Source organism: Centroberyx gerrardi, chromosome 10 (genome assembly GCF_048128805.1).
Source record: "Centroberyx gerrardi isolate f3 chromosome 10, fCenGer3.hap1.cur.20231027, whole genome shotgun sequence".
Classification (NCBI taxonomy): domain Eukaryota; kingdom Metazoa; phylum Chordata; class Actinopteri; order Beryciformes; family Berycidae; genus Centroberyx; species Centroberyx gerrardi.
Genome location: NC_136006.1, coordinates 15873083 through 15900902, shown reverse-complemented (window position 1 = coordinate 15900902; position 27820 = coordinate 15873083). Strand labels below are relative to the sequence as shown.

General features: G+C 40.8%; 2 protein-coding genes across 8 annotated transcripts; both read left to right on the top strand.

Annotated features, from left to right (window-relative positions):
• The first annotated feature begins 7668 nt into the window (after positions 1-7668).
• chn1 (chimerin 1) lies at positions 7669-16539 on the top strand. 7 transcript variants are annotated; one of them, XM_071917937.1, is made up of 7 exons: positions 7669-7840; positions 9605-9691; positions 13012-13185; positions 14394-14471; positions 15244-15381; positions 16019-16124; positions 16213-16539. In XM_071917937.1, the coding sequence occupies exons 1-7, from the start codon at positions 7732-7734 to the stop codon at positions 16382-16384; spliced, it is 864 nt and encodes a 287-aa protein (XP_071774038.1). In that variant the 5' UTR covers positions 7669-7731; the 3' UTR covers positions 16385-16539. The 7 variants fall into 7 exon arrangements, with proteins under 7 accessions (XP_071774038.1, XP_071774036.1, XP_071774042.1 ...); XM_071917935.1 differs by having other exon boundaries at positions 7669-7983; positions 9607-9691; XM_071917941.1 differs by lacking the exon at positions 15244-15381.
• Positions 16540-20177: 3638 nt separating this feature from the next.
• On the top strand, positions 20178-26761 carry LOC139926250 (acetylcholine receptor subunit alpha-like). Its single transcript, XM_071917893.1, has 9 exons — positions 20178-20220; positions 21273-21415; positions 21503-21547; positions 22840-22949; positions 23374-23569; positions 24105-24342; positions 25821-26044; positions 26298-26537; positions 26633-26761. Exons 1-9 carry the CDS (start codon positions 20178-20180, stop codon positions 26759-26761), a joined length of 1368 nt encoding a protein of 455 aa, XP_071773994.1.
• Positions 26762-27820: the final 1059 nt, after the last annotated feature.

Here is a 27820-nt window from a genome sequence, read left to right as displayed (position 1 = left end):
TCTAGTGAAAACTAAACCAGCCGAGTCTGACAGTAATGATGAACTCACAGTTCCTCAGAAAATGAGAAAGGGAATCACAGAATTTGCAATGAGCAGCAAAATAAACCTCAGCATCAGGCTTTTCTAAAAATATCGTAGCATGGCAGAAATTGAAAATAGTCATGAAACGGTTACAGCTACAGCCCGCAACATGAACCAATTCTTAATCTTAACCAGATCAGTTAGACTAGTTGAAGGGGAATACCACACAAATTATGGATTCACATGTTGTTCCTCTAATGCCATCAAACTGTAAAATCTGGATTTGCTCCTTTAACCTCAAATCAGGGGCAGCATGGTGGTTCAGTGGTTGGCACTGTTGTCTCACAGCAAGACGGACCTGGGTTTGACCTCTGGCCCTGTATGTGTGGAGTTTGCATCTATTACCTGTGTTCACGTGGGTTTACTCCCATATTCTAATGACATGCAAGTCAGGTGGATTGTAGATGCTAAAGTGTGAGTGTCTAGCCCAGCAATGGACTGGTGACATTTCCAGTGTGTTTCCCTGCTTTCCACCCAAAGTATGCTGGGATAGACTCCAGTCCCCTACGACCCTGAAGAGGATTAAGCGCCTACAGAAAACGAATGAACAATTAATGGGAGATTGTCTTTATGGGTTAATTGAGTTTTTAGACCATCATGTGTGATATGTCAGATCAGATTTTGGCTAAATTTAGCGGAATGATAGATCTCACCACTGCACTCAAGTGGTTTCAAAATTACACTGATTGGCCCAAAAAGGGTGCTACAATTACACTTCAAAACAAGGTGCATACAGTGTTTATAACAGATCAAGGTTTCTGAGAAACACTGCTTTCTGAAGGCTGTAGTGTAAATAATGTAAACTCAACTGTCCTAGGTCAAAACTATACAAATATACAATACAAATATATGGTATGGCTAAGAATATTTTCAGTAATATTACGGCCGCAGGCTACCACTTTTTTGCCAGTATTCGAGAACCTTGCACCATTACAGCCCTTGCAATATTACAGTTAGGTCTCTTAATGACTTTTATTCCCTCCTCCCCAGCATTATCTGGCATGCTTTACAAACGTGAGGCAAATTTTCTTTTGTTCCAAAGCACTCAAGTGAAACTGTTGCTCAGAATGCAATATCTGTTCAGTGTAGCCTCCTATAATGCACACTGATCAAATTATTCATACATCAGCACCTCTAAAACGTCTATTAACATTGCCTCCTCACGGGACTAGTCAGCGTATTTCAGCAAGTAAGATAACCACCAGTGTATAAAGGACGTACACCAGCTCAGAAACATCAGCTCTGTTCTCATGGGAACCTGGCACTCTAAACAGATGCTGTTACTGTACACCCAGTGAAACATGATAAAATACAATATGGTCAATACTCCACAGGTTTGTATCCTCTTCAGCAAGAGCAGACAGAGAGCATCTTGCACTGATCAGGGCCACTGCTAGAGAGTCAAGGCTCATATTTAATTTCTTTACATTCTTCAATAAATATGGACTATGTTGAAATCTTTTCACAGAGGTCTAGTGACTTCTGTGTTCATCCCACAATGATGCAAGTAAAGTGAAACAAAGGTTCTAAAGTCTGCAATATTTTTATAATATTATCCTGAACATTGGATATTTTTAATGGTCCTAAAATTATAGTTAAAATTGCTTTTGGGACTTCTTTCAGCTTGGGGTCCATTCGTAATTGCACACCCAACTAAGGACAACACTGCTGATCAGGGACGGCATTCAAAGTGTCTAAATGTTCCTTTGTGCTTCAAATGTAATTTGTCTTTCGTTCAAGTCTTATGATGTATGTGTGATGAGAATAAATAAGACCTCTGACCTAATGTCAGCTGTTGATGAGGCCATGGTTGATTGAATCTGGATAGGGAAAAATGTGATCATCTATCAGTTATGAAACCTCTCTGTGCTGGAGGGAGCTTCAGGGACTTCTAGCCTTAGTGTCTCTTGGGATGCGGGGGAGTCTCATAAGGTACAGTTACATAAGAGTCCTTTGAAATAAATGATGGACAGAGCGGCCATCGCCAGCATCAGTGTTATTACAAGAACAGCATGCAATGTTCTGTGCTGAGCTATTCGACACTGTGTGCTCACACAGAGAGCTTTTATGGAACCATAGCACACTTTCATAGGCTTAGTTGCAAATAGCTTAGTTGATATACTAAGAGGCAGAAAACACATAAACCTGTTATGTTGTTTTGCAAAGATATTTCTTGGGGTATTCTTGCCTTTATTTGACAGTAGAGAGAGACAAGGGGGCTGACATGCGAAAACAATCCCAGGCCAGAATCGAACCCATGACGTTGCGGGTACATTTCCTCCAGCTTAATTCTGAAAAAACTGAAACTCTTGTTATTGGCCATGACAGTACAGTATAACATCTGAGCTTCAGCAGTGTATTGGCCCTTTGTCCCCTAATGTGAAATCTAGTTGTAAAATCTTGGGTGTTATTTTTGACTCATTTATGAATTTTGATCAGCATGTTAAGATGTTGACTAGATCTTGTTTCTACCAGCTAAATTGAGGCCTGTTGTCTCTCAGCCGCAACTTGAAATGATTATTCATGCATTTGTTTCATCTCGCCTTGATTATCGTAATGCCCTTTTTTACATGCCTTAACAAGTCTTCTCTTGACTGACTTCAATCAATCCAGAATGCTGCTGCTAGACTTCTTCGGAGGGCTCATATTACAGCCATATTGGCCTCCCTTCACTGGTTACCTATTAAATTAAGGATCGATTTCAAAATCACATACAAGGCGTTACACACTCAGGTTCCAGTCTATATTAGTAAACTTTTGTCCCCACACCTACCTGGTAGGTCTCTATGGTCCTCGGACGAGAGTTTTAAGCAGCGTCTCAAGACCCATTTTTACAGACAAGCCTTTAGTAATGTGTGTTGTTAATTGTTTTGTCATTGTATTTTTTTGTTTTAACTTGTGAAGCACTTTGTGACTCTTGTCTTGAAAGGTGCTATACAAATAAAGTTTTACTTACTTACATGGTATGTGCCTTGGCCAACTGAGCCACCAGATTGCCCTAAAACCTGTTATGTTAACATGTAAAATACTTTGTTGCTGGAAAAGAAAGTGATCCCCAACTATTGATTTACTACAGATTTTGCCTCTCACTGCCACACTGTTAAATACATGGTTAGCTCAAAGATTGACTTAATGTTTCGGGGAAAAACTAAATCATCCCATCCTATCCCATGATTATCACCCTATTGCCACTATGCTTAATGCATAATGAGTCATTCATCATGGTCTAAAACATTGTTATTCAGAGGTTTGTTGGGGGGGAAATGGCCCTTTACAGAACCATACCCAGATAAAGAACCACTCAAGCCTTTTAATGGTTCTTCACAACCATTTGTCAGCTACATAATACTTTGTGGCTCTCTATAGAACGAAGTGATTCCTCAGAAGATGGCATTCTGGTAACCAAATTGTTCTTTAAGACACCATTAATGACAGTATTTGCGCTAGATTTATTTGTTTTGTTGTGGGGCCTGCATTTGTTCCCAATATCAGTATAAAACTGGCTCATATTTAGGCCTTCTTGGACCGTATTGGCCCTACGTTTGTGTGTTTTAGGTAAGCAGTATGTCCATATGATGAATGTAATTGTCTTATTTTTTCTAACAATAGTAACAAATTTCCAACAGCTAAGCAAATATAGAGGATACACATCTTCATGGCACTGGAATGGTTTCATACAGATCCAGTGATTGCTCCTCTAGACCCTCTATCGTGGTCCTGTGTTCATTATGAATGTGAAGCATGGTGGCAGTAGGGTGAATGCTGTGGGCTGCTTTGCTTACCCATCACCAGAGCACTGAGTCAATCATTGAGCCATTGTTATGCTCTATATTGTACCTCTTACATTTTCAGGAGGGGTAGTAGCGTACTATTGTTACTCTAATCTGTTAGGATTTGCTGAATGAGCAAATATTCTTGATTCGAAATGGATAAAAACAGCCAGGGGGGTACAGTTTTTGTCACTGTATTGCATTTATGTTGATTTTTGTTTTTGTTTTTGCAAGAATAAAACCACAAAGTGGAATAAATCCATATACTGGTTTAAGATGCAGCTGAGGCCACACCAATCACACCAAATATTGTGCCTATGCATTATAAACGAGTGTGTCCTGCATTGTGACCTTGCTGTTTGGATAGCAAAGCGTGATAGCAGCGTACCATACATCACTGTCAAAGCACAGATTGTTGCAGCCACATCCAGGTAATCTATTTGTCCTGGTAAAATATGGTGCAATTTTTCCGGCTTTCTTGCAAGGCTAGCAAAAAAGCAGCGCTCTTAGCTGCATTTGTATGCTTATGTGGTATTTCATGGCAATGGTGGCTTAACCATATATGGGCTGTAGGCTTACTGTACCTGTGATTCAAGTTGAGCTCATCCCTCCTTCCTAATCAAATGATGAATGATCAACTATATATTATTTGTTTTATTTCAAACAATTATTTTATTTGATTTATTTTGTGTATACTGAATGACTACCCAATGTAAAACTAAGGCCACTCCAGTCACAGTGTTGTTAAGACCTACCATGCATGACAAGATGCAAACTTCTTGTGGTTATTTCACACATTACAACACTATGTAACTGAATTCAGTGTCGTTGGCAATGGGCAGCATCCTAGTTCTGAGATCAATGTTCTGTATTCTCTGACTTCATTATAACGCCCTAGCTCTCGCTCTTTTCATCGCGCCATGGTTATGTATCCCATCTTATGTAACATTATGTAACATTCTGATCTGTGGTTTTGCTCAAGGATGAGGTTAGTGGATCAGTGCACTTTCAGCTTCATATACGGCTTTTAGTTGTTCTCTCACACTGGCGGAGAAATCACTAGAACTCCATCTCCTTTTTTATTGAGAACGCATCGAAACTCTCAGGAAGTGCCCCCATACATTAACCTGTTAAAACATCTGGCTTGCTGTTTTGACAATAATTAGTGAATGCTATATTTTGGATTATGATTATCACAAATAGTACTTGCTGACCTAAAAAAAAAAAGGGTTTTCTGTTAGAGATTGAGACAGAGATTCTAGCACTCAGAGTTTACAATCAGATCATGAGAGTGCCGCTGTCCACTTAATGGGTCTTTACGTTGATGCTAGGTCAGAAATGCATTAAAAGAACATTTCCTTATGTAACAACCTCTCTACCCCGCAGACAAAGTCAGCATTTCTACAACAGCTTAATGGCTTAACCTCTTTCTGAGGGTGGAGAATGGAACACAACAGAAACATTAAGTATCAAGTGAGAATTGAAAATGTTTTGATGTTTTTTCTGCATCAAGATTAAAGCTAAGCTTGAAAGTGTTATAATTGTTTATTATCTAGATTTAATTCTTATTCAAACCCCAAAAGAGGCAGGTTCCAAACATTCAATTAGCTCAGATGTCCAGGCTGGTCACAGATGGACATTTTAAGACAGAGAAGTAAAAGGTACTATATTAGCAGCCCTGCACACATCCTTTCTCAAGAGTCCCATCTTTGGACATGTTTGAGAAACAAGCAAATCAATCAGTGTCAATTAGAGCTGCGTTCAAAGTAAGCCACATCCTGGGAGTCAGATACTCTTTCTGCACTTAACAGCGGGCAATGCAATTACGCTGTAAAGCCCTCTAAAGTGCTCAGGGTGGAGGGGATGAACTGGTGCATATAAAAGGACCTTACTGCCTTTTATCTACTACTCACAGGTACCCTTCTGAGCAGAGACTTTCACTGAGCATGGGAGAGGAGAGTTGCATTGGAAGCCCCCTGTTTCACGTCTTTCATGTTGAGCTCAAGTCTCTGTCAGTTACAGACACACCACAGTTTGGGATGCCGTTCTACGTACGTACATTGATCTTCAAAGCCATTTTTTGTTCCCCTCTACTGTTCATACTCTCATTTTGCTACCTCTCTGCTGGGGGGGAGGGGGGGGGGAGGGGGTAGTAACTGTCAATAAGACAACAGTCCTCATTGATTTCTGTAGGAGAGTCTACAGTCTGTACAGTCACTCCTCCTCCACTGTTCCACCAACTATCCTCCCTAAAAGATGAGAAGATAGCAGCTGAGTCTGAATTAGGCTCTGAGATGTGGGAGTATAATCACATTTGACTTGCAGTGCGAATTACAGAAGCAGGTTGCGGATCCTTTCTCCCACAGTGCTATCACAATGCTATATTTGATACTTAATTTGCATACTCAACGCTTGCGTCAGTACAGGCCTTAAGGAAAGGAACATTCAAACAAAGACTCTAAGAGCAAAGAATAAAGAGGTTTCCATCTTGCCATCTTCCACATTATGTCTATCTGGTACAGATATATAATGTGTAATTCTTCATCATATAATCTATCATGAAAATGAGTGACTTGAAATGAATTACTTGGTAACGATAAATATTGATTTATAATACAAATTATTTCTTTATCTCTTTGATATTTTATAAAATATAAATTGTATTTCATGATTTATTAAGGATAATGTTTAATAAACACATTGTTTATTGGTAGAATTAGGTCAGCTTTGTACCTCAGAGCATTAGCACTGGCATTGGCACATTTTAATCTGTTTATGCATTTCAAAGCACAGATTTTTATAAGGTGCTTTTAACTGTAGTTAATGAGAACATCTAAGCTGTTTCATCACTGTGTGGTTGGGTCGCTTAAATACAATGTACTCTTGTATGTAGTAGAAAATGCATATAAACAGAACACTATTATTTTTCATGAGTCCAATTTCTGATTTATTTTTTTGTTTTTGTTTTTAGAACTGAAAACTGCAGTTGCACTATCTTTTTTTTTCATTTGTATGAAAGCTAGAGCCACTTTGTTAAAGCATATGTTAATAGCAATGATCTCATCTTTTATGTGTGGTGCTTTTGGGACAGGTCTTTGTAGTTCCTTGCATAACCAGTTTCTGTGGCAACATGATTTTGAAAATAGCCCCTCTCTCCAACGGCCCACTGCTGTCGCGGGTTCTGCAGACAGCAGCCCACTCTTGATGCATGACTCATTCATTGCTCATTAACAACCCACTCTCATTTCGTCCTACCAAGGCTCCCCTGCTTGGATATCTGATTGAGGTGGTTGTGTGGGGGCGGGGTAGTGGCAACTATAAAGCGTGTGTAGCAGTGCTGTGATTGGCCAGTGTGATCCATTTAATCCGCTGTGACTACTACAGAGGCCGCCTCCGTACTCCTCCCCCTCACTCTGCCAGTCCTGGCAGCATCCATACAGTGTGCTGTCTCTGTTCCAGAGAGAATATCAGCTCTGCACAGGGAGGAGAGGATTAGCGCAACCACTCAGCTCATCTGCATACACATTCCCAGGAAACCACATGAGCACCCAGGGCTGTACCTCTTTTGTATCATAAGACTTGACACTCCTATCACAGAGGCACCATTTAATCTACTGTCACTGCTGTGAGAGGATTTAACAGGGGACACAATTTTCTTCTTTTGGTCTCTTTTTGATGGTTTTCGGACTCTTATCATAGTTTTTATTTGCTTTTTGTTGTCTTAGATGTTTTCATTTGATTGGAACAATGCAAGTAATACTGCTTGATCTTGACTTGCTCTGAGCATCAAGGAGTTTTCCTTTCACAGCGGGGACCTACATTTTTGGACTGTTCCACAGGGTTTGTTTCCTCTTCTGGTGTGGTAGACTACAGCACCAGAATGCCATCTAGGGAGTCCTACGAGGTTCACAAGGGAGAGAAGTCCCTGGTGCAAAAGGCCAAGCGGGAGGCCAACCAGGAGGATATTCTGGCGGCAGCACTGGGAATGAGGATGGGGCCACAGAAACCTCCAGCCACTATCTGGCAGCCACTCAAACTATTTGCCTATTCACAGCTCACCTCACTGGTCCGCAGAGCCACACTGAAGGAGAGCGACCGAGCACCCAAGTACGAGAAAGTCCACAACTTCAAGGTGAGACTCGAGTCAACTTAAAAAGATAACATTCTGTCAGCCATAGTCAGCTGTTGCATGTCCAAAATGTTGCCTTAATTTCATCATGCTGTGACCAGAAGACTGCTTTTCCGGTGGTGATGGGAGGGGGGAGTGTTACTGAGTGGGAGAGAGGATGAAAAACAGAGCTGTTTTGGTCTGTCCAGTGAGCTTTTATCAAAAGAAAATCTGTTGGGTGGTCTGTGGACCACTGCTGTTGGTTTGAGCACCAGATGGGGAGATTAGGCCGATGGAAGGGGGGAAAAGTGGAGGAGTGTATCCCCATTTGGCTCTTGTCAGCAGACTTAGCCCCGGTCTCCTATTTTGGTTAGTTAATGGGATGGAGAGCAGGGAGAGAAACATTCCCTTAAAGGCTTTCAAACTGCTGATGCTCACCAGTCTCTTCCTGCTTCCCTGTTCTGCCATATTGCTGAATGTAGCATTTCAACATTTTAAGAGTATGTTACGCATTTAGCTCCTGTGTTTAAAGCTTCCTCAACCAACACAAGGTAAAATTTGTGCGAATTCAGTCAATAGCCGCATCGATGAAATCTGTTTATTTCTCTCTTTCCTGTAAACCCACTCGCATTCAGTCAAAATGGGTGTTGTAACAGCTTCTTCTGCTAATGTTTTTTTCTATTATTATTATTATTATTATTATTGTTATTATTATTATGGAATCTGATGAATTGTGGACTGATCTCATATTCCACATTGGGAGCCATAATGGTTTCTTTTGTATCTAATTCTCATTCCAGCACAATCTCCAGGCTACTCTAAAATAAACAACTCCTAGAATGTGTATTCACCACTAGCATGCAGACATTTTTTCAGAAAATAATATATTCTCAGTCATTGCACAATCGATTGGATATGCGTTACAAGTATAATCCTGAGACAACCATAAAAAGACACCAAAATAAAACAAATGATATCACTCTGGATAATTGGGACCACCAATAATGATGGGTGACTGTCCAAGAACTCATAACATAACATGCTATTTGGTGGACCATCAGTGCATACATTTTTACATAATCACTTGCACTTCACTTGCATACCAAAAATATTGTGTCTAGGCCCCAGCCTTACTCACACCATTTAAAGAGATTGCTTACTGTAGTCACTATTGACATGATGCAGGAAAACAAGGAGAGATGTGGCTCACTCGCGTTCCCAGATGACTAGTGTGGGCCTTCCTGATTGGTTGGGCTGTTGTTACCTGGTGGAGAGTGGGGCTCCCTTTCCTACGTGAGCAAGGCGGCCTCCTTCTGTTTCCATAGTAAATTTCCATGACAACTTGCACCCTCATATGGTTTGGTGTCAAATCCTACTGTACCATTACTGCCTAAGCCTCCCCTGCTCTGAGTTAACGCTGCCCCCGGCCTAATCATTATCAGTTTGAGTGGCTGTTTAAACAGCAATCCTCCTCAACACAGAGGTAATCCCCCTAGTCAGCCTCATTAAAGATGGCAGCATCTAGGAGTCTCCTGGCTGATCTAAAGAAGGTGGGATGTGTCCATGGAGTAAATGTCTTCAACTCCCCTCTGTTTTTTCCTTTCACTTCATCATTATTATCTGTCACTATCTCTCGTCCCACTCTAGGTCCACACCTTTCGGGGACCTCACTGGTGTGAACACTGTGCCAGCTTCATGTGGGGACTGATGGCTCAGGGTGTCAAATGCGCAGGTACATTTTGTTCTCAAACATTAATTAGCTAGATTAAAACAGTCCTGTATGAAACCGTATGAAATCACTGGGTCACTTGACAACATCCTGTTCTTTGTTTACATAGTGATGGAGTTCAAAGGGATCATGTCTGTATATGGGTTATCCGGTTTTTAGTGCAACTAGAGCTGTAATATTGAGAATTAATCTAAAATCCCACCAGTGGTTTGGACACTGGATTAGGGGTTGTATAACTGTGAAATGAGGACTCTGTTTCTGTGAGATTTGCTATGATGTAATAGATACTTTACACTAGCCTTAGTTTTGACCAGATTGTTTTTCATTGGATTAGTGAATAGGAGATCCAGTGAAAACAAGTTTTCACTGGAGTTTACTGCGCTCTCAGTGCGGGTGAACTGATATAATTCAAAATGAGGATTTTTCTCACAAATAATGACTTTTTTTTTAGCTAGTGGTTAGGATATGAATGCTTCCCATCCTGTCATGCTGTCATTATTACCATAGGGTAGGCTATTCTAGAGTAGTATTTCTGTGCTCCCACTTCCGTGATTTTAGGTGGGGGTTGACCTAAACATCAGCTCCATTATAACTGAGTAGGTTGACTACCAAGCCACAGTAGCTATCATACCATGCAATTGACATTTAAACTAAAGTGTGGGGTATGGGGCTCAATTCTTTGTCTCTCTCTGTGTTTGTGTTTAGGTATTTAGCCCACAGCAGTTGCCATATTTTAAAACACTTTCACCTATTTTCCTTAATAAGATCCACTCCTGCAGTTTAACAGTCCTTTGTCTTTATTCCTATTTATTAGCAATTTAAGGAAAATACCATCATGAAAATTCCTTTACCTACTCTTTTATTTGATTGATTTAATAACTACAACTGTATTATTGAACTGAAAATCGGTTCTTTATATTTTTTGCCTCTTCACATGTCAATTACTCTCCATTCCACTTCACTGTAGATGTTGCTAGATTTGGTTTCCCATCCCCAAATAGTCCAATAATGTGGTCCGATGTGTGTATTTGATGTTTTATTGATGAAACAAAGTGTGCCATACATATCTCTGGGAGCTCTGGCTTAAATATTGATGTTTTGGGTTAGAAAGCAGACAACAATCTGAAGAAAGGCACATATGTTTGGAGTCTATCTTTGTAGACTTTTGTTTTGCCATTCCTTCAGACTCAGCCATGGCTACCAGAATCTAGGGCAGTGAAGTCTCATATGATGCTCAAATTTGCATTCCAAAAAAAATGTTCTCCCGCCCCCTTTTCTTTTTGTATGTGTGAACTGTTTTTGGCCGAGTGCCAGAAAGCCAGCCTCTGCCGGTGCTTGTTGTGCCACATTTCCTCATCAGAGTACGCCCCCCAGCCTCATCCCATCATGCCCATGAAGGAAAACAAAGCTGGCATGTCTCTTTAATGAGGAGCAGGGCTCGGAGCGTGGGGAAGGAGCTCTGTTTCCACACACATTAAAATTCAGCAGCTTCAACCAGAGCTGGGTCACACAGCTCAACCTCTATTCAACTTCAATGCTTGGTGGAAAAACAAAACCATCCAAAATAGCAATAGGACCGACGCTTTTTGTTTTTGCCGATGTTCCAAAGAGGGAGAGGTTTGGATTGGTAGACAACGGGCAGTGCATGTCCTAAGCACCGTAGAGGTTAGACGTGGTGATAATGTGCTGATTAGCCACTAGCAACCAGCCACCCTTAAACCATTTCTCATCAGCGTGTCAGAACCTTTTAGCCAAAACCGAGCTGAGCCGATCCTCGGCGCAGCCTCCTTGCCATAGCAACAGAGACCTAGCTGACAGTGCAGGAAAGCAGCATCCTCTGTCTCCAGGCTCCTGGTGTCCCTGGGGCCATGCTCTGCCTCTCCCTCACCCGCCCCACCTGGGACCCAAGGCCATCAGTTTGCACACATGGACAACAGTAGCACAGCAGACTTGTGTCTGATGACAGCCCCTCCTCTATTATACTGCCTGTCTCATATCCTTAAGAGAATCATCTCTTAAGGTAATTACATTTCTGCACCAATGCATATAAATGCAGGCTGCATAAATTTCTCTTGGGACCCATATTAATCAAAATATGGTCTATGGCCCTCCAGAAGCATACAGTCTATGCTTTTGGAAGTTGTAGCTTAGAAATGGTTGAAAATTAAAAAGTAACAATTCTTGCTGGGGATCAAAATGTCATATTTCAAGTTTTTAGAATCAAAAGCATAAAACATTTAGTAAAAAAAAATCCCATTTAGAATTTGGAGAAGGCTCAAAAGAAGTAAGAGCTTGAAGAGCTGCCCCATTTTAGTCTTGGAAACTAGGTCTAGTGTAGCCCGCAGCGCCTGAATTGCTGCCTCCACAGCCATTGTGTGTGAGCCTGGATTTGGAAAAGAATGGAGCATGCAGCAGCGCTGACTGTCCCTCCTCCAGGCCACAGTGTTTTCAGTGTGCCTCTAATTCCCTCTAAGAGCCTCTGTTACAAAGCAGGGCTGGAGTCTTTTTCTGCATCTGCTCTCTGCGGGCTGCTCTGCTCCCTACAAGGTGAAACCTGCCCTGTAACAGCTGTGCCTCAGGCCCCATCCACTTTGACTGAAGACAAAAAGCATTGTGGGATACTTATATTGACATCATGACTAATATGCTATTTGAACACCCAGTGAGGTGCATCCCAAGCCACAAAATATCATATAGTGAAATTAACACATCAATAAGGGAATTTCATCACATAGTTATATAATATTTATCAAATGCTATTTGCCCATCATTTGAATTATCAAGACCTTTATTGCACGGATTGGAAAAAGCTAATCTACACACTAGATGCACACTAGAACCAATCCTAGGTTAATGTCCTGTCTTGTAGCTCGTTCTTGTTTTATTCAGCTATTTTTGATTAATAAATGGCCCTCTAGAGGTGACTGTTTGTGTGTCTGCTCCAGTGCTCAAGGTGACTCCAATACCACGCCTGGCAGAGTGATGTCATCAGCTTTTTGAGAGGAGCTCTCCAGCGGTCCAGTGACTTTCTGAGGGCAAATATTGATCAAGGAGATTTAGACTTTAGCAAGCCAAAACACAAATTAAACCAGCCAACCAAAGGAAAATTCAAACGGCAGTTGAATGTTAATAGCCCTCAGTTCAGAGCTAAAATTATTTACCTACAAGAAATCATTTTGTTGACCTTTCATTATCTCTAGATTATTTTGGTTGACAGATTTCACAGCACATAATAACACTATACCACCTATCCATGACGACTTTTAATTTTATGATATGCTTCTCATCCTGTCTCTGAACTTGCTCTACCTCTCTCTCTCCAGACTGTGGTTTGAATGTCCACAAACAATGCTCCACTATGGTGCCCAGCGACTGCAAGCCAGACCTGAAACACGTCCGTAAAGTCTACAGCTGTGACCTCACAACGCTGGTGAAAGCACACAACACAGCGCGACCCATGGTGGTGGACATGTGCATACGAGAGATTGAGTCAAGAGGTTGGTGTAGGACGGGAGGGGGTGGGGCTACGGGTTTTAATAGCTTATTATACTGGAGGAGTGTTTCCTTCCGTCTAAATGGTCCCATATTATTCAGTATTCATGACTTTGTTTTCTAATATACAATGGCTCAGCATAAGAGCAATGTTCTTCATGGTGCAAATATAAATGCAGTTTAGTTAAAAGGGTATTTATTGAATGAATTTCAGGCAGAACAGCACTGGACTGTGATTGGCCAACAACACCAGCTCCTCTAATTCAAATGAGGCAAATCTGAGTGCAGGCTTTCCAGGTCAAATGCTACAAACACAGCCTGGGTGAACAGATTTTAGTGATTGTTTAGCAAGGAGAGCCAATCAAGAACAAGTCCAGTCGAGATGCGTTGACTGAAGTTAGTCTGAAACTACCTCTAAAAAAGGACAGATTTTTTAAAATGCAATAACTTTAAATTTAACCACTCAAACAAAAATACATTTTGACAATGTCTTAATGAAATATCTTTGATCATGTATATACACACAGGAAAATTTAAATTCTTATAATACAGCCTTTTTAAAAATGCCATTTGAAATGAAGTGTAGGGCCTATTTAGCGTATTTATCATGCTTGTGGTAATAAAGCTGTCCTTTCACTGTCAAAAAGAAAAACTTAATCAGCAATAACAAATACAGTTTTTTTTCATCAAACACCACAGTATGCTAATCTATACACCTACTTTGGTTGAGATAGTGGAAGTCTGATTATATTAATGACTGAGTTATTGGTCTTTTGTGGTAATATGACTGAGAGGACTGATGAGAGTATTGGTAATTGTACATGTGTAATGAGGAATAGATTACTCTGTTTCCTGCTGCCTCAGTTGATTGCAATTCAGTTAAATCATTCAACTATGTAGGAAACTCATCGCTCCCTCATTGTCTGCCCTCTAATATATGTCTGCAACTAAGTTTGATTTATGTCTTTATTATTTTGCCCAGTGATGCAGAAAACTATTTGCATCTGCCCATGTTATTCCCTTGCGTGGTATTGTGGGCATTTTATCCTTAATTTCTTATGCATATTTAAGAGTGTTTAATGGCATTTCCTATATTACCCAAGGCAACATATGGAGGTGAATTTTTCTACATTATTTGGCCACTCATACGTTCATGTGACACCCCTGATGATGTTTGAAATGCCATATTTGTCATGTTTGTTTCTGCCTCAAGGTCTGAAGTCTGAAGGGCTCTACAGAATATCTGGATTCAGCGATTCGGTCGAAGACGTCAAGATGGCATTTGACAGAGGTAGGCCTATGTCTTCTTTTGGCTCTATTGACGACTGTGGCGTCTCGTAGACAGTACGGTTATCGTCTTATAGATTTCCGTCAGCACTCACCATGACGGGCGACTTTACATGCTTACATCGTGATGTTTACGTAAGGCACACAGAACATTTCAGATTAAGCAGAAAGTGACACATTTGCGAGGGATTAGTGTCCATCTGGGAGAGCAGACCCCATCCTGACACGGCACACACACGCAGGCTTTTACATTGTGGACAGGGGTGACCTCAGGGCATCGGGAATCATGGATCTACTCCAGCTACTCTCCCTGCCTCAAACATAGCTAAAACGGCACTGCAGAAAACTCTTCCACTGTGTTGAGATTCAGTGGTAGACTTAGTGAGAATGAGCCTGTCTTGGCCCAGTGCAGTATGAATTTTAACTGCAGGAAAAACCCTGGAGCTATGGGCTAAAGCCGTGTGTGGGAGATCACCCATGACAGAGTGTCATTCCAGCTCACAGCACTGTGATGTTCAGTCCGCCAGCACAAGTAGGCCATAGCCTGCTCTGGATACCATGCATAACTGAGGGAAAGTCAGAATAAAACAGGCCAGGCGAGTGATAGCAGCCACTTTGCAAAATACAGAGCAAGGCTAGATTTTTCCCCCCGAGGTAACACAATCTCTTTATTCCTCAATTCACACTGTGATGTGAAACTGCTGATGTGGACCATTTTTTCTGTGTAAAGCTCAAATTTTTTGTTCTCTCCTTCATTCCATCACGTATCCTCACAGATGGCGAGAAGACAGACATCTCAGTGAATGCCTATGAAGACATCAATATCATCACGGGTGCACTGAAACTGTACCTCAGGGACTTGCCTGTTCCTGTTATCTCATACGATGCTTACCCCATGTTCATCGAGGCTGCAAGTAAGTCCGAAGTAGACAGTCTGACTTTGCTATTAGAATACATTTATTTCCATTTTTTGGAATTTGTTATATCTGAAGATGGCAAGTAGTGACCGTTGGCCAAGCTAAGTGCTCTTTACTTCATCTGATCCCTAAATATGAGTCACATTAGGAAAACTTAACTGCATTTTAGCACTGAGCAGCACCATAGGAAAAAGGCTTTTCTCAAGTACATTTTGATGGTAATTACTGAGGCAGGGGAAAGTGTTTGTTATTCACTTCCCTCACCAAGATTTCAGCTGGAGCAGAAATTTGAATCTGTGACCTTACAGTCACAAGCCTGCTTCTCTAAATTGTAGGCTAATGACTTTCAAAGCTCAGTGCTGGCCTTAAGTCCTGAATAAATATTCAGCTCCAATTCTCCAGCTAATTTGCAAAAAACAACCATACAGTCAAGGAGACAGTCACAGAGTTCATTTGCATTAACATAACTCAAGCATACACTCAGATTTCCTCCAAGAGAATAACGACTTTTACTACATAATGGCGAATAGTTTCATTGATTCCTGATGATTTCTTCTGAGGTCAGAGAGAGTGTTTTGCAGTTTCTCCTGACAAAGCGGCTACTCTAATAGCAATGCTCCTTCCCGTTTCCCAGAGCTCGCAGACCCAGAGAAGAAACTTGAAGCCTTTCGCGAGACTCTAGCACTGCTACCCCAATCACACAGTGAAACTCTGAAGTACCTCATGGCCCACTTAAAAAGGTGAGAGATCCAATCGAAACCAGCAAGACCTAAAACTCATTTGTTTCCAGGATAAGCATAATGTTTCTAACTTCTATATATTTTTCAGGGTGACACTGAATGAGAAAGACAACCTGATGAACGCAGAGAACCTTGCCATTGTTTTTGGGCCGACCCTCATGCGTGCCCCAAACCTGGACGCCATAACAGCACTGAATGACATCCGCTACCAGAGACAAGTAGTGGAGGCGCTCATTAAAAACGAAGATGTGCTCTTCTGAAAACAGATCAGGAGGATGTACAGCATTTTTATAGAACAGCTATCTAATCATTCTTTGGTGTAAAGACTTGAATGACTCTTTGTATTACATTATTTAATACATTTTTTCTATGCCCTATGTATGGACCAGTGCTGAACCTAACATCTTTCCTCCCCTGTACTGGGCGTGGATGATGTACCTTACACTTGTATGTATGTCTCCCCATTTTTGTCGGGGGATTTTCAGAAACTGACAGACCAGCATGCATGGTGCGGGGTCTTTGTTTTCTATCGCTTTGTAGTCGTAACCCAGCATGTGTTAAAGATCGTGGAGCGTTGTGACTTTGCTTTTGTCTGTCCTGTAGTAGTTATAGTCCAGATTCCTAGCTGCCTACTGTGCAGTTATTTCTGTGAAACATTGTATAGCTGGATATGAAATAAGCTGCTGGTTTTTGGGGGTAATTTTTATGATCCTGTATTTTTTTACCTCCTCGACTCTTTTTATGTAACCTACAGTTCTTAGTTAAATGACCTTTTAAGACTTTCCTGTCCGAATCTGAAAAAGAGAACTCAGTTTGTGCTTTGGTCCTTTTGCCTTTTTGGTCCAATTTTGATTGTGTTTAAAAACAGCATTATTTGTGCAGTTAATGTTTTTTACTGTAATGTTTTTGTACATAATTTGTGCATGAACACTTTAATTTATTAAACCTTGCTCTGAGAAATGCACTGCTGTATGAGTCATCTGAACTGCCATAATTAAAATCAACTACATTAAATTTGTGTTCAATTAAGCTTTTGCGTGTCAGTATTTTTTACGGTGAATTTCAGTTGAAGAAAATGGTTAATAGTGGCAAACAGCAGTCATGGACATACATGCTCTGCTGCCTCTGGCCTCGGATTGTGTTTCCCCTACACTTCACTTCCCTCTCTATCTTACTTTCCATTACTTTCAATGAAGAATAAAAAAAATACTCAAGTAAAATGGACTGCCCATTCTCCTTTTTTAAAACAAAAAAAAAGGACATGCATGCCATGTTTGTTTGTTTGCACCTGCAAACAAACATGGATGCATATTGAGAGTGACAGGCCGTGCCTAGATGGCACACGTGATTGTACATAAACCCCTCTAACAACACATCAGTCACACTGATTCACTGTGAGATTAAAACAAAATCCACAATACCTAAGGCACCACCCCTCCGTGCATTAAGGAGATTTTTAATTGCTGGATATATATGCAAACAATGTCACTTGGAATTTATGCATTTTAGGTTTAATTACCCACAAGCAATGTCTTTCCATGCAATTTCCAGGAACTAGGCATGCCCTAGCGCACTTATTAGTGGCTCATTATATGATCAAACTGTTACTCCCTGTTTTGGCTGAGAGAACAAAGGCTGTTTATATATAGGTAGTTTGGATGGTACTGCATATATATAATAACAATATAATATAGAGTAAATATAATAAGGACACCTCTCCTTATTTGATGTAAAATCCTATTATGTAATTTTTCTCAGTTGTGACTGTGGACATATGAGCTTTTAGGTTGGATTATTATTGAAAGCTATAAAATTTGTTTTTGGCACCTCATGTTGTCAAAAGCTTCATGTTCAGCCATTGTTGCTCTCTGCTTTTGTTGCACTTTCCTTTTGGCTTTTGGCCCTGCATTAAAATTCAAAAGCAGTCATCGCTTGACATTTAATCACTTGGTCTTTGTGACCACATCACATTGAATTAATGTAAGCAGAACCTGTCTTTGGTGATTGTGTAGCAAAATTGGAATTTCGTCTAGCCATTTAGCTTTCCCCAACCATAATCAACCATTTCAGATATATAATACCTTCATCTATTAGGCACTGGCTGTGAAAGGAAGTAGACCACACCAAGACGGCTATCTACCGCTCAGTCAGCTGCTGCAATAATGCCATGACAGAAGTCTCCTCATGCACATCAAATAATGTTTGCCGAATGTATTGTGTGGTGGATGTGGCTTTTTCACAGTAATGAGTCTAAATTTGAAAGTGTCTGTGATCCATGAGATAGCTGACCTTTGTCTGTTGATTGGATGGTACTGATTTCCTCTTGCAGAAGGCTGACCTAAATTTCTAAATGTTAAAATGTAATGAAATATTCAGATCACCATGTGAAGTGGAAATGTTGTTCATTCTATAGCTCTGCCTATTGTGTGCCATGGTTTGATGATATTAGTTCTTTTCATATTTCACACAGAAGATGAACCAGTGTGATGGTAAAAATGTGGGAATCTTGTCAACTTTACCATAAATACTACTGTAGGATTTTGTGAAATATTATTTAATTTTAGTATTTTATGGTTTAATCACTGCTTCTGTCCTTACCTTTTACTTACAGGGTAACATTACATTAACTGTGATTTTATCTGTTGTACTACTAAAACCCAACAAAATTCTTAACCACACATCACACTATACAAATGAAGAGACTAAAACTAAAATACAGGAGACTAAAACGAAAAAATAGGATTTTCTCTTCCAAGGAATATTAACAGTACTGCCCAATGATAGATGTTGCTATTTTTGAGATAGCATTTTTGAGAACATTATGTAAAATATATCACACAACAGGCACAATAATCTGTTCCATGAAAACCCTAATCCTCATAATCTTCATAGAAGCATAAAGATCCAGCATCACCATTTTAATCACATATACCACAGAGCTAAAAATACAGGTCATACATAGAATGGAAAGTGTTGTAATCAACATTGGACAGAGCACCAGAAGTGTCCATCTGGGACTGGTTTGACTGAGCAGATTCAATGATGTCCTGTGTTACGTGACAGAGTTGGAGGAAGGCAAAGCGGTGCTTACATGGTGTAAATTCAGAAGGCCTGAGTGACTGGAGAGGGAGGGGTTGGGTGGAGCGGCTTCGGAGGGGGTTGAGACAAATCTCTCTTAATTCAGACATTGCCAAAATGGTCATTTGTCCCTAAGTGAGATGAATGAGGCTAGTGGTTGAGTGACTGGCTGATTGAACGGATTGGGGATGTGAGGAAATTGAGTTGCCTGACCCATCACAGGCTCGACAGGGTAGGGATGGTGCAGAGTAAAGAGGGGGTACAGGGGTGTAACGCCTGGCCTTCTGGAAACACAAGGCTGTTTGAAAATCTTGAAAATCCAGGGTATATCACAGATTATTTGTTTAGGCTGTGCAACTGGACATGAGAAGTGTTGTGACAATAATTTCTAAATAAAATAAAAAAAAGTTTCCTTATTAGCTTTCCGAATTCTCTTCAATCTTAAAAGGGGCACAGCGATAGAACTGCAGAACTAAATAATAAAGATAAATAAATTCTAAATACTCATTCTCAATTGAGCTAAATTAAGTATGCCTTCACATGTTTTCTAGCATTAATTGTTTATCATTGATACAACATCAGTGACAATAATGATCATCTACTCAACAAATGCAACTCCTTTAAAAGCAGCCGGTAGTGCCGTCACTGCAGTCACGTTGTCACTGTCCGTAGTGTGTGTGGCCTATTTCACGATGGGATATTTCAGTGCTAGATTACTCTGGCATGTTGATCTTATAACACATGACAAAGAATGTGGCCCTCTCAAATGACAAGCATTGGCAGTCACTCATACGCTGCCAGATAATAACAATGCTGCTGCCACTGGAGAGCTTGGAAGCTATAAGTCATTTGTCAGTAGTGTAAGAATATTTTAAGTGGGTTGAACGGCTTTAATTCACAAGCGGCCAACAGGCAACGTCTTGAAGTTGGATCTCGATTTTGGATGCCTGGTTTTACGAGATAATATTGGCAAGAATGGATCCTTCATTTTTCATTTTCCATCTTATAATTCTCGCAGGTAAGGAATGATGTAAACTGAAGCGGGTGTGTGTGTGCTGGTTAACTGTATAGAAATAAATGTCCTTTTTACTTAACTAAGTTGTACCATTTCCAGCATATTCATCTTAATTTAGAGTAAACTAACAGTTATTAAACCTTTTTCTCATTAATTATGTACAATGTAACTGCTGTAAGGTCATAGTAAGCTGATCCAATTCAAACAACAAAAATCATAATGAGTAATTTTTCATGTCTAGGAAACTGGCTCTTTGATTGACAAGGGCATGTGTACTGTTTTGTTTTTGTTTTTCAACCTCTGGTTGTCTGTGACCACAGACGTTTGTTGTTGTTTTTTTCTTCATGAAATCACCTGCATAATTATGTATGGGCAATTCCTGAGTATACTGAGTTGAATGTCTCGAGAATCATTCAACCATTCAGAAAACATGTTGCTGTAAAATGACCTTCGTTTCAAGGTCAGGCGGAAAATGAAAGGGGATACAGCTCTGGCTTGTGACAAATATGTAGCGGAAATAGCATAAGCAGAGATGAAACTCTATCTCTAATAATGACCCTTACACATCTCTCACCTCTAGCATCTGACACTGTAGATCCTTTCACTCGAATTGTTACTTTACTGGTTTTCCACAAGTTTTAAATGAAAACAAAGTTGAAGACTATCTGGACATATTAGAGATTTTATGTGTCATTGGAGAAGTCTATTTTCAACTCATTAAATCTACTGCTATCAGGTATCAGATGCTCTTAAAGCAATATTCTACTTTGGCACGACACTGTTATTTTCCAATCCACTCACCTCAGCATGTCCATGAACAGTCAGCAGCCAACATGATCTAATCTTGGCACTGGTGAGGATAAAAAGAAATAGAAAACTCAGTTGCTGCTCTCTTTAATTAATATATTGTATGTGTTAAATTTAGGCCATCATTTTCAGACTATAGATGCTAAACTGAATGCAAATGAGGGACACCACTTCCCAAAGAGACAAAAGTCACATGTACATTCATCGCCACCAATATTGGTAACTCATTTGTGTCCTGTTTGTTTTAGGTGCTGCCTGGGCCTCCACTGATGAAACACGCCTGGTTAAAACCCTCTTCACTGGCTACAACAAGGTTGTCCGTCCTGTCAATCACTTCAAGGACCCAGTGGTGGTTACTGTTGGCCTTCAGCTCATCCAGCTCATCAGTGTGGTGAGGTGTCATGTCACCCTATATCACATCATGTGTATTAAGGTTCACTGTCAACAAGAATCTTAACAAATTTGTCTCAATCCACAGGATGAGGTCAACCAGATTGTCAGCAGCAACGTGCGATTGAAACAGGTTTGCTCTAACAGATTCTATCATTTTTTAATATTGTCATGAAAGAGAGACCCTGGCTACACTGTAGTATTGTAGAAAGCCCTAGCAAACACAGTTGGAATTAGTATTTTATATATTATATTTATATTATCATAGCTGATGGCAATGAGATGCACTCCCTCTGGTGTAGCTTCTCTGGAAGTGTGTTGGGTTGCACTGTGCTGACCTGAGATGCTGCCGCTCCTCTAGGCTGAACTCTATAAGACTCAAATTAAATATGTTCTAAACAGTGTGTTGGTTGATATCAATGATAATCTGGATTTATTTTTTATTAAAAAAAAACAAAACACTACGTTCATAGCCTAAATGAAGCATAAATAAAAGTTTATGACATATGGTGAGATAGACAGACTTCTCACCATGGTTGAAGGAACAAGTTGACTATTTCTGGGGAAAAAAAGATTACCTTCCAAAAAAGTCATGAGAAACCTCCTCTTCTCCTCTCTTTCCATCCATTTCTGGTGTTTTCTGGTCAATATTCCACCAGCAACAGTGTTTTCCAAGTCAGACAGAGACATAACGTTAATGTTTAGCCTTTCAAATTCAGCATATGGTAGTTAGCTAGCTAGCTAGACGTAGCAGACGTAAGCCAGGGTAGCTAGCTAGCTACTGCTCGAAGTAAAAAATTTACATCATTGAAGACAGAAAAAAGTGGAAATTTTGAATACTTTTCTTAAGTAAGTAAGTTACTTGTTGACAATTACTTACTAATTTATTCACGCACGCCAAATGGGAAGTGCCACTCTCCTTTCAGAGTGCAGTGCCGTGCAGAGTTGTCTGTCAAGTCTGTGCGCGTTTGTTCATCACGTTACCGACGTCGACAATAGATGAAACTGGGAAATTTGATACACTTACTGAGATTTATACAGGATGCTGTATTCTCTAGGAAATTTTAGTTTTATTCGATAACGTGTCATGGGACCCCCCAAGTTAAGATTTTTCTTTGTTATCGGGTGTCCCTTGTCTCTTATGGGGGTCCCGGCCCCTCCAGCACCCCCTCAAATCAAACCCTAGTGTCCTGTGCCATCTCCTCAAGAGGCCTACCTAACTGACTCACACGCTTGTACTGGATTCTGTGATCTTGTTCTAGCTGATACTCAAAAGTATCATACAAATTCCATTATTATTTTGTCCATATTTGCTAAATATAAACTATAAATAATTAAAAGTAATTATATCTATTTCAAGTATGTGTTGTGGAACCACTGTCCATTGAGCTGAGTGTCCCTTCTCTTCTCTGTTTGTATTTCCAGCAATGGAAAGATGTGAACTTGCAGTGGAACCCGGAGGATTACGGTGGAATCAAAAAGATCAGAGTTCCATCCACTGACATTTGGCGGCCTGATCTGGTTCTCTACAACAAGTAAGTTATCAGGCTATATTGAATCCATATATCTTTTTCTAAAATCCTTTTTTTATTATGATCCATTTCACCTTACCTAATGCATCCAACCACCAGGCAGACTGAAAAATCCTATCAGTGATGTTTTGGATCACACTTTCCTTTTCTCCTCTGTGCAGAGTGTGAAAGCTCAGATTTCATCAGGCTAAATCTGGCCTCTATATCGCAGGTTCCCCCCCACACCATATGCTGTGTCTGACACACTGCTGTTTTTCCCTGACAACCAGCTCTGCTGCCACAACAACCTGTGCCAGTCTGTGCTCTGGTTGGTTGGACTGTGAGACAGCAGCGATGGCAGGGCCGTGCCCAGCCCCGGGCACTGATGTCCCCCTGTGTTAACATTATCTCCCATGTTGATGCTGCCGGTGTTTATCTGTGCCCACAGTGCTGACGGTGACTTTGCTATCGTTCATGAGACCAAAGTGCTGCTGGAACACACTGGCATGATCACATGGAACCCACCTGCCATCTTCAAGAGCTACTGTGAAATTATCGTGCTGCACTTCCCCTTCGACCTCCAGAACTGCAGTATGAAGCTGGGCACCTGGACTTACGATGGCAACTTGGTCGTCGTCAATCCAGTAATACCAATCAGACATTTTCTTTAACCGAACCCCTCAGGCATTGACTGTTCATACAAATAGACCAAATCCACATTTCTGATTGCATAAATGGCTAGGGATGGGACAATTCAATATATCGCAATAGGCTACAAAAATGTGACAATGCGTATCGTGAGGCAGAAAAATGAATCGCGATATTAGCTACAGTGTATTCTGCTGTAGCCTAGTAATCGCAAATGAGACGGCTAAGCTCTCCATCCACATTATATTATTTGCACTTTGTAATGACATTTTTACATTGTTGTTTACCTTATAGCAAGCCAGTGCCATTGCTAGAAAGATTAGTGGCTGAGAAATAAACATAATTCTGCAGAGTGATTGAACGTTTATTTATTACATCATAACATTGTTGTATCAAATCGTGAACCCCTCATCATGTATCAAATCGTATCGTGAGATAAGCAGATCATCCCATCCCTATCCAAACAAACAGTGCATCCCCTTTTGGCCCGTGTTACACCTCTAACACCTCCGTCATGCTCCTCTTCACCAGGACAGTGACCGCCCTGACCTGAGTAACTTCATGGAGAGTGGAGAGTGGGTGATGAAGGATTACCGCGGCTGGAAGCACTGGGTGTACTACGCCTGCTGCCCGGACACACCCTACCTGGACGTCACCTACCACTTCCTCATGCTGCGCCTGCCCCTCTACTTCATCGTCAATGTTATCATCCCCTGCATGCTCTTCTCCTTCCTGACTGGCCTGGTCTTCTATCTTCCTACAGACTCTGGTATGTCAGCACTTGTTTCACTTTTCAGGGATATGTGAGTAAGTAAGTTATCAATCGGTATCATAGTAAAAAATAATGCAGCATTAGCTTGGGCTAGAGGTGAAGAGGCTGGGTAGAAACTAGAGAGTTGTTGGTTTCAATCCCTGGTATAAATGAGAGGGTGTATGAGGAGTGTGACTAGTATTACATTGATGCCCACAATCACTGCCGAAGTGTCCTTGAGCAAGGCACTGCACCCTCAAACTAGTCCAGGGGTGATGTACTGTGACGCTCTAACCTGAGAAGCACATAGGACACTGTGTACGAGAAGGGATTTACAGAAAGAAAATGATGTTGTGCAAATTGTCCAATGAAATTCCTTTCTATAGTTGCTACATTGATACTTAATTCACCGTTTTCATGTGAATCATCTGTATCAGCCGACACCTCTGTTGGCCAAGGGCTCGTCCTCAATTCTGACTGTCAGTCTGAGGTGTTCCTACATCGGCCGGGACAGAAACTACTGTGCTTCTGTGCACATCTGGCCATGTTCCCAGTGTGTAGGTCTGCCTCATTACCCAGGGTCCCTCTGTGCTGTCATAGTCTGGAAGCAGGCCTTTGCTTTAATGTATAATACATCACTTGATCCCTGTTTCTGATATGGCTGCTGACACGATGCTGTGGAGGAGAGGCTGGTGCCAAAGCATGTTCTCTCCGGATTAATTGGTTTCACCGAACAACAAAAACAACATGCTTTGCGTTCTATTTGTGAGAAACGGTATCAGAACATGTTTCCTTGTTGTATTGTATGGTTTTGGAAAAATGTTACCTCTCATTCCTTTAAAATGGTTTGTTTGGATTAGTGAATAGTGCAATTATTGCTCTAATACTCAATCACATGGACTCAGTTGTGTGTCATCAACACTAGATGTGGACTCCTGATTGCATGGCTTAGAGAGGGCTCAAATATTGGACCAGGCTCACAGAAACAGCTCTCCCTTGTGGCTGCAAGAAGATTGCATATTGAGGGTATCATGAGCTGACAGCTCCAGCCTGGTTCCACAAAGACTTTAGCATACACTCCTAAATAGATGTTTTTAAATACCATGTTTTGTCATTAAAAAATGACAAAACATGGGTTAAAGGTGTATTGATGTGAAGACATGATTTGTTCTCTTTAAACACATCTGTATGTGTTCAATGAAAAACAGCACATCCTGTGTTATTTAAGCACATCTTTTCAGAGTGTGGAGCAAAGGTTTGAGTCTAAATGTTTCTGTGATTGATCATAAATCTTGTTTATAGCAATTGCAAATTATATGACATTCTGGTGATTTTTAGACTATTTAAATGTGTGTAATCAGTATGAACTGATAAAGCCACCGTGATTTAATTGATTCATTTGACATTAACTGATCCTGACCATTAACAATTTCCACACACTTTCTGACCCATACGGTATGGAGACAACAGCAAAGATGTTTTGTTGTGCCCCCCAGGTGAAAAGATGACTCTCAGCATCTCTGTCTTGCTGTCTCTGACTGTGTTCCTGCTGGTCATTGTGGAGCTGATCCCCTCCACCTCCAGCGCTGTACCGCTCATTGGGAAGTACATGCTCTTCACCATGGTCTTCGTCATTGCCTCCATCATCATTACTGTCATTGTCATCAACACCCACCACCGCTCCCCAAGCACTCACACCATGCCTGACTGGGTCCGCAAGGTGGGCAGGCGAGCAGAAAGGAAGAAAATGAAGAGTTTTATCATTGTAATTGTAGAGTTGACTGGCTAGAATTGAGTCAATCTGTCCCAGAGATTGGCAACCCTTTGGAGAACATGGTGTAATCCTTATCAATTCTTTGCACTATATTGCCATCTAGTGGTAGTAGGCTGAATGTTTTTTTTATTCTAATTCCTCAACTTCTGCTGTGTCTACTCTTTTTGACATTGTGCATTTCTGTTCTCATTCATGGCAGATTTTTATTGAAACCATTCCCAACATCATGTTCTTCTCAACAATGAAGCGCCCGAGCAAGGAGAAGCAGGATAAAAGTATCTACGGTGCTGAGTTTGACATCTCAGACATTTCTGGCAACCCCACGCCTGCTGCCATCCCCTACCAGTCACCCATCACCAAGAATCCTGACGTGCGCAGTGCCATTGAGGGCGTCAAGTACATCGCCGAAACCATGAAATCAGATGAGGAATCCAACAATGTAAGGTTTCTCATAACAAAGATGGGAAGTGAGAATGTGGTTCTTCGTTGTGTCATGTCTCTGCGAGTGACATATTGTCCCTCCTCTTTTTGCAGGCTGCTGAGGAGTGGAAGTTTGTGGCCATGGTGCTGGATCACATTCTGCTGTGTGTGTTCATGGCAGTGTGTCTCATTGGCACATTAGGCGTGTTTGCAGGCCGTCTCATTGAGCTAAGCATGCTCTAGAGGTCTGCATAATGCTAGGTTAGGGTTATGGGTTAGGGTCATCTTTTCATGGTGTGACTTCTCAAATCACCAGTTTGTTGCTCAGTATGAAGCATTTTACCTTTGTAGTGTTCGCTGCTGTATGCTTTCCTGCAGCAGTAGAGGTTCCTTTTTTGGTTGATTTTGGATATTTGAAGAAAAGCACTATTTCCTCATGTACTTTTACAGTGTGTTGTGTATCTTCTACTCTGCATATTTTCTGACAGAACAAAATGTTATGTTTTCTAAAAATAATTTTTGTGCTGGTTTGTGCTTGAAAGGTTGAAATATTAAATTGATTGGAAAGACAGTAAACATTTTATAATATGATACAGTTATACTTGACATGTTTATAGAGAACCATTGAATAAAAGTTTGGCTATGCCAGTTTTCAGGGGGAATGACATTAGCACTGCAGTCTTGCTCAATGTATGTTGCTGGATCCCTTATTTTTCTCTTTTTTCTCTTTTACAATGTTGGGAAACTCACCAGTTATGGAGGACATTGTTAAATATTATTTCTAAAGAAGGGCTAACAAATGGCAGTCTTAGTGCAACCCCTAAACAGCCTCTATGAACGGCTGTAGGTGACTATTGCTTATGACAAGCGCAATAATGTGTGAAAAATACCTCTTTAAGCAAATACACACTCCAAAAGGCCACAAATTAAAAACATAAATTTGAATATAGGCATTTGTAATCACATTTCCTGCAATTCTATTCAATATTCTTTGACTATAGTGCTCTTGAACACACACTTTTAACTGAGGCCCTGTACAGGAACACATATCCAGAGTATCTCCAGTTCATCTACCTGGTAGCACCTGTGTCCCTGATGAATCAGGGAAACCAGCAGCAGAGCAAGCTAATGATCATGGGACTCGTAGTTTGACAGGTCCTGAAGAACCCTATAGTGTTCATGGTCGTCATCGGCATCATCGCCCACTTCTTCCTGGACCAGAGGATTCCAGCTGAATTTGTGGACGGCCTGGCCAACGCTTTTGGGGGAGCAGCTCTGTTCTATTTGGGTCTGTCCATGGTG

Bases quoted from the DNA above. Each gene is read 5' to 3' on its own strand.
- LOC139926250 (XM_071917893.1), top strand. From the start codon at position 20,178: ATGGATCCTTCATTTTTCATTTTCCATCTTATAATTCTCGCAG. The intron at 21,548-22,839 runs GTTTGCTCTAAC...TTGTATTTCCAG, and splicing joins GCAACGTGCGATTGAAACAG to CAATGGAAAGATGTGAACTT. The intron at 26,045-26,297 runs GTGGGCAGGCGA...CATTCATGGCAG, and splicing joins TGCCTGACTGGGTCCGCAAG to ATTTTTATTGAAACCATTCC.
- chn1 (XM_071917935.1), top strand. From the start codon at position 7,732: ATGCCATCTAGGGAGTCCTACGAGGTTCACAAGGGAGAGAAGTCCCTG. The intron at 14,472-15,243 runs GTAGGCCTATGT...GTATCCTCACAG, and splicing joins CAAGATGGCATTTGACAGAG to ATGGCGAGAAGACAGACATC. The intron at 16,125-16,212 runs GTGAGAGATCCA...TATATTTTTCAG, and splicing joins CTCATGGCCCACTTAAAAAG to GGTGACACTGAATGAGAAAG.